The 7083-nt window shown below is 35.5% G+C and overlaps 2 protein-coding genes across 2 annotated transcripts; both read left to right on the top strand.

Moving 5' to 3' along the window:
- Window positions 1–3005: 3005 nt before the first annotated feature.
- On the top strand, window positions 3006–3716 carry LOC145665990 (uncharacterized). Its single transcript, XM_081733096.1, has one exon. It carries the CDS (start codon window positions 3006–3008, stop codon window positions 3714–3716), a length of 711 nt encoding a protein of 236 aa, XP_081589222.1.
- An 877-nt stretch (window positions 3717–4593) lies between these two features.
- On the top strand, window positions 4594–6516 carry LOC145665991 (uncharacterized). Its single transcript, XM_081733097.1, has one exon. The coding sequence runs from the start codon at window positions 4594–4596 to the stop codon at window positions 6514–6516; it is 1923 nt and encodes a 640-aa protein (XP_081589223.1).
- Window positions 6517–7083: the final 567 nt, after the last annotated feature.

Raw genomic sequence — 7083 nt, forward strand, 5'->3', positions numbered from 1 at the left:
AATCGTACGACATACCTCATTTCACGTTTGGCGGAGTTTTGTATTACGGCAACAATTACATTTTACTGCTATTCGCATGTCCATAACTCCATTCGGACGATTCTGTCTCTGTTGCAAGCACAGAATACTAGGACTGTCCATGCGTATACTCAACTTCATCAGTGTTGCCAGCCCAGCGCCTCGTAAATAGGGACTTGTTTTCGAAAAGTTTAAAATGTGTAAGACTTTTTCCTCAAGTTTCAAATATACTAGTCAAGGAATAATTGCTAACATGGGAGTTACAATAGACATAAATCATACAAGATCGTTTTATATTCTACTAGCAATTTGAAACATTTCTTTACCTATTTGAGCTAACTTGGAGCTATTAATGCGAGGAAAATGGAAATGCAATTTCTACAACAATTCTTGTATCAATTATCTTTTGTTTTCTTTAGTCCTTCATTCATATGTATGAAAACTTGGAAATTCATTAAGGACAAAATGAAGTAAGTGTGTGGTAGGATTTACCCTACTCCAGAAGTTTGTAATCCAATACTTGTGACAAGCCTAAGTCGTAAAGTGCATACTTTGATTAATCACTGTCTATAAAGGTAGATGTTTGAGCATAATCTGCACAAAATGTGATGATGCAATGGTTTCATTAGCATTTACAAACCCACATATTACACTTTGAACGTGCAACACTCTGTATTTTAAATTTGAAACAGGATTATAATGTTCTAGAGATTATCTTGAATTCTGCTATAGTTCAGAAAACCTATGGTTGATGTAAACATAAAATTTTGTTAGTGTATGTAGTGCGAGCAGACGAGAAGTTTTATTTTTTTAGAAGAGAAATAGAACCGCAAACGTCGTACTGTTTTCGTTTCTTGTGCTCTGTTATAGAAACCCTGACGACTCGTGAAGCATGGACTCTACACGAACATAGAACTGCTTTCCTTCATGTGTGATACATCGGAAGAATTCTTGGAGCTGCCTTCCGAACACACACTTGAGAAAAAGTGAAACAGTAGAAGTGCACAACTATGTTGCCAAACTTAGATGTCATGTTAAACAAGCGAAAATAAAAACATTCGAAGAACCATAAGACAAACACAATAATAACGTAACAATAATAATAGCAAACTATCAACAACAAAACGAAACACAACGGCAATCCGACAACACTGTACCCTCAGGAAATTTACTCTGTATAGCACTAGAGACGATACTGGCAACATTTAATGAATGGAGGTTGACGACCCGTTCTATTGGGTGTTGAAATTGGTAAATCTAGATCAAGCTTCACGACTACTTGTGATCACTATAACTCCTATGGGCCTTCATCTGAACATATCTACTTTATTAATTTGATAAAGATATCCAGAAATGATTGATACTTGTTTATTTCATACAGCAGAACATGAAGTTCTAAAACGTAATTAGCATTTAACGGGAAAAAGTTCAAAACTACAACATATAGTAATCGTTTGACCTCATTGACCTGAATAAAATGGAATAAGTGAATGTAATTCTTCACGTGAAGTTTTCAAGAAAATCGAAGAAAACTAGTTGTTTTTGGAAACCTAAAAATTTATGCTGCACGATAACAGTTTGGTTACTAGATAGCTTTCACATTAGGATCCTGTAAGCCGCTTGCGTGAGCTGCAGCTGCAAGCTTTGAATTGTTTTAAATGTACGCCTTCACACATGAGCTTCGGTGCAAGTGAGTCGTGGCTCTGAGCTGGTATGAAAATCACCCCGCCAGTATAGCTGGCTGGAACCCTTCACACGTGAGCGTCTTGTGAGAGCCCTTCAGACGTGAGCGTGAACTAAGTTTGAATGGAGAAAATTGTTCAAATATTTGATGTTGAAAATTTTCTTATTTTGGTGTAGCTCTGATAAAATGCATAATTATACCTGTATCTACAGTTCGCCAAACGAAGATATAGACATCCTGAAGTAATTGAAATTTTTTTTTTCATTTTTTCTCATTTTAGAAAACAGACTGTAAATAGAATATTCTTCCAGTCTTGATCGATTTATAGGATGAATCCACATTGTTCTGTATTTTCTTTTATTTGTTTCTTGCAATTTATGGCGGAAATTAAAGCTGCAGCTTCTTCTAACTTTAGCATGGCTGCCATTTTGGTATCACGACATTTTGAGAGGCGCAGACGTATTAAATGCCTTCACACTACAGAATTACTTGAGCTGCTCACGTGAGAGGTTCACAATATCCTAGTGTGAAGGCAGGCTAAGAAGATAAAAGTGTATGGTATGGTTAATGAGATTCATCCAAACATTATGATTGACTGATACAAACTGTATATCAATGGCTAAGTCACATCAAGCTGATCAAAATGACATACTTTGAAGGTAAATTCTCGTCAATAGTTTCCAGAAAATGACATTTTTATATGGCATTATAAAGATTATCGTTCGTTGTCAATCTGATGAAGGTGGTAATCAAGGTTGTTGCTTCATTTATCCTAACAGTGACACACGTACAACTAACAATGACCCACATACTACTTGTAAACTACACAAACACTAAATATGTTATATTAAGCAGTATAATGATAGTGTTTTATTATATAGTTACACTTTAAAATATTGCTTACGAGACATACATCTAAATTCTATGTTCAAGAGCATGCGCTGCATCGTCTTCTGCTACAATAGGTTGAATTTTTCGCAAAGAAGGAAGCTCGTTTTCCTATACATATATGAATTTTACAGTGTATATTGCTGCTTGGATGAACGTGTCATATTTCTCAAGTCTTGTGTAGATTTTCTTCTTCCTATATGGACAGCGTACGCATCTTTATCAAAAAAAAAACCAAGATGGCGGCGTAGTGAAAGTTTGATATCATCGTCTCCAGTAAAATCATATAATTTATATTCATATATTCGCATATAATGTAGCGTGAATACAATTAGTCAGTGTTTTAATCAAGAAGAAACACACAGAACATATAATCTTTGTAATTATAATCAGTTTAATAGAATTACTGTGCAAAATGGCTAACAACACTCGTTATAACAGCAGAAACAATGGACTGAAGTCACCGGCTGCAGCTTCAAGTAGGTCAGAAATTATGAAGGATATATGTGATGAAGTGAAACGTACGGTGCAGACACCTGAAGTCATGAAGCTAATCGTTGATTCAATAATTGAATCTGTAACGCGTGTTGTGATAGAACGTTTGGAAGAAACGCTAAATTTCAATATTGAAGTAATTGAGGACTTACGGAAAGAGTTGGTACAAAGAGACAAGAAAATAAGTGATCTGCAGGAAAATATAGATGAGTTAGAACAATATCAGCGTAGAAACAGCTTAAGGATCTTCGGTGTACCTGAGAAGATAAATGAAAACACAGACAACCTTGCACTGGAAATCTTTGAAAAGAGACTGGGCGTAAATTTAAGTACAAGGGACATTTGCCGTTCTCATAGAGTAGGACAGAAGAAGCCTGGTAGTACACGGCCAATTATTGTTAAATTTGTTAGTTATCGCTCACGGGCTGAAGTGTTTAATCAGAAACGGAAGCTAAAGAACTCTGGAATTGTAATAAGAGAAGATTTATGTAGTTCACGATTGCAGCTACTGCAAAAGGCACTTAAGAAGTTTGACCCCAAGAATGTGTATACAAGGGACGGAAAAATTGTTGTCATCATCAATGGCAAAAAGAACTACGTTACGAACGCTTCTCAATTACAGGAGCTGTAACGTTTGCACTCTACAGTGTGTGAATGATGACCTTGTGTGTAGTGCAAAAGTGTGTAACTTGCAGGTAGTGCAAAAGTGTATTTATGTTACAGTTATCTGTTCTGTTCTATGTTATAAATATATTTTATACTTTAAAGGACAACTATGGTAAGTCGAAATCAATTTTGCTCTTTTGTTATCTGTGTACCGTGAGTTGACAAATTTATAATATATTAGTGGATATAGAAGTTGAACTTGTACAAGGGTACTTGTACCAATGTTGTAAGTTAGTTACTCATCACGTTACAAATCCCAACTGGACACGATGAAGTTAACAACTTAACAACACGATGAAAATGCTAAATTTTAAGCACTGTTTTATTAAGTGTGCGTTAAGTGACAAATACAAAAACGCCTATGTTAGAACTGCATTTATAAGGCAATTTTTTCCCATACTGTTATTTCTTCTTTACTGTAAGTTTAGTCATCTATGTTCTATGGTATTTTATTTTATGTTTATCGGTAGAAAAGGCAGTCATCATGTCATGTGTGTCAGTGTAGCGTTTCAGTTTCGTCAGGGCTCAATTACTGCTTTAATGGTGTTTTTTTTTACATACATTTTAATTATAATCTTTGTATTTGAACATGGGTAGTACAAACATAAACAATGTGGGGTTTCAGATCCTTACTCAATCTGCTGCTTCGTCAAATTTTAAGATTATGCATGCAAATGTCCGTTCTCTTTTTCCTAAAATTGACGAAGTACGGCTACTCGCTGTCTCCACAAAATGTTCCATTTTAATTATATCGGAAACATGGTTGGACGATTCTATAAGTACAAGGCAAATTGAGATTCCAGGATATTCAGTCATTCGCAGACAAAGGGAGGGGTGGAGGCATGCTGATTTACTACTTAAAACATATTAAAGTGAAAGTTGTTGACTTTCAATCTAACGATGTTTATCAAGATATAGAAATTTTAAATCTTGTTGTTAATGTGAACCACTTGTCAATTGGTATTACTGCTGTATATAGATCTCCCAGCATACCATATAGGGAATTGTCAGCGATCGAAGATGCCGTATTGGAACTATATCCACAAGTCGACCAAATATTCGTTGTTGGTGATTTCAATTGCGATCAACTCTGTCCAGATAAACAAGAAACTATTTACTTGAAATCTATTATTAACATATTAGGTTTCACACAGTTAATAAATGAACCCACGAGAGTCACTGAAACTACCGAATCTTTGCTAGATTTAATTATTACTGACAACCCGGAACAGGTACACTCGTTTGGAGTTAGTCCACCCATTGGAACATCAGACCACAGCGTAATTCACGTCACTCTCAAGCTTCATACAATATCCAAAACTCCCAGTAGAGTAATTCAGTGTCGTACTTACGCTTCATTTAATACCGAATCGTTTTATCGTGATGCACAAAATAACAACTGGGATGATATTATTCAAATGGAAACAATAGATAATAAAGTTGAATTTTTACAAAACTCTATACTTGACATTTTTGATAACCATGCACCGCTCAAAACGAAAAGGCTATCTAAGAACACTCTTCCCTTTATTTCAAGTAACACAAAACTTTTAATGAAGTTGCGTGACCGTGCTTACAGAAAACATAAAAGAACGAAGAATCAGTTGCATTGGGAGGATTACAGACGTTTGCGTAACTTCACAACTACTGTTGTGCGACAAGAAAAGACTGCGTATTTTTCTGATCGCATGAGATCTACTAATGATGTACGTAACATTTGGAAAACTTTGCGTGATCTTGGTGTAGGTAAAAGCGATTCATGCTTGATTCTTCCAGATGATGTAAATGACATTGAAGCTATAAATTCACATTTCACAAGTGTCTATAAAATGTCTGAGACAAGCACTGAAGTACTTGATCAACAAACGCATTGGTTTTCATCGCATAAACTAAATAGCAATATTGAAACGTTTAAGTTTCACACTGTAAACGAAACAGAAGTTAAAACTGCAATACACAGTATTAAATCCAACACATGTGCATTTGATGGAATAACAGGAAAAATGCTTCGACTGTCTGTTCCGTTTATTTTAACTCCACTTACTCACATAGTAAATTATTCATTAACTCAAGGTTATTTTCCAGAACTGTGGAAGCGAGCGAAGGTGGTTCCACTGCCCAAGAAGACAGTTGTACAGTCGCTTGATGAGCTTCGTCCCATCAGTATACTTCCAATTATCTCCAAAGTACTAGAAAAGGTAGCATTTCAGCAATTAACATCTTTTATCAATAAAAATGAAGTATTGCCTGTTACTCAATCCGGCTTCCGTAAAGAACATAGCACAACCACAGCCCTTTTAGAAATTACAGATTCAATTTTGAATTCAATAGAAAATTCAATGGTAACAGTTTTGGTCTTGTTGGATCTTTCGAAGGCTTTTGATCTAGTAAATCATGAACTCCTACTGGCCAAAATGAAATATTACAACTTCTCGGAATCAGTTATTAAATGGTTCCACAGCTATCTCTCTTGTAGACAGCAACAAGTAATACTAAGAGGAGAAAAGACTCAGGTATCTACCCCATCCCTGATAAAGGCAGGAGTTCCGCAAGGTTCAATATTAGGTCCCCTATTATTTTCACTCTTTTCAGCAGATCTTTCTACAGTCATAAAACATTCATCAGTTCACTTCTATGCGGATGATACCCAGATCTTCATCAGTAGTACACCTGAAAATATTATGGACACAATAGAGTTACTTAATAGGATCTTTCAGCTGTTAGCAACTGGTGTCTTAAGAATGGTCTTTTACTTAATCCATTAAAATGTGTTTTCACTGTATTAGGAACATCACATCAGTTGAGCAAAATCAACCCTGATGACCTAAAAGTAACTGTAGTGAATTCCAGTATTCCATTTTCTCCCTTTGTTAAAGATCTAGGCTTAATAATAGACCAAGGGCTTAGCTGGAATAAACACATTTCTGAACAGTGTATTAAAGCTAAGCGCATCTTACGACAGCTTTATAAACTGAAAGGCTATTTATCGCAAGAAACAAGACTATATCTTGTTAACACTCTGATTTTGCTTCTGTTCGATTACTGCGATTCAATATATGGTAGTTCTCTCTCCACTCAAAATACTAGAGCAATTCAGAAAATACAGAATTACTCTATACGCTTCTCTCTCAATTACAGGAAGTCTCAGCATATTCTGCCGGTACTTAATGAAAACAATATCCTAATCATGTCCCGAAGACGATATCTCCGATACTGTTGTTTACTATACAAAATAAATTCACATAAAGCACCACCTTACTTGCATCATAAATTAACATGTAGATCAGAAATTCACCGTTACAATACCCGAGGAAGCAATAAGCTGAATATGC

This window comes from Thermobia domestica, chromosome 12 (assembly GCF_964235325.1).
Source record: "Thermobia domestica chromosome 12, izTheDome1.hap1.1, whole genome shotgun sequence".
Taxonomy (NCBI): domain Eukaryota; kingdom Metazoa; phylum Arthropoda; class Insecta; order Zygentoma; family Lepismatidae; genus Thermobia; species Thermobia domestica.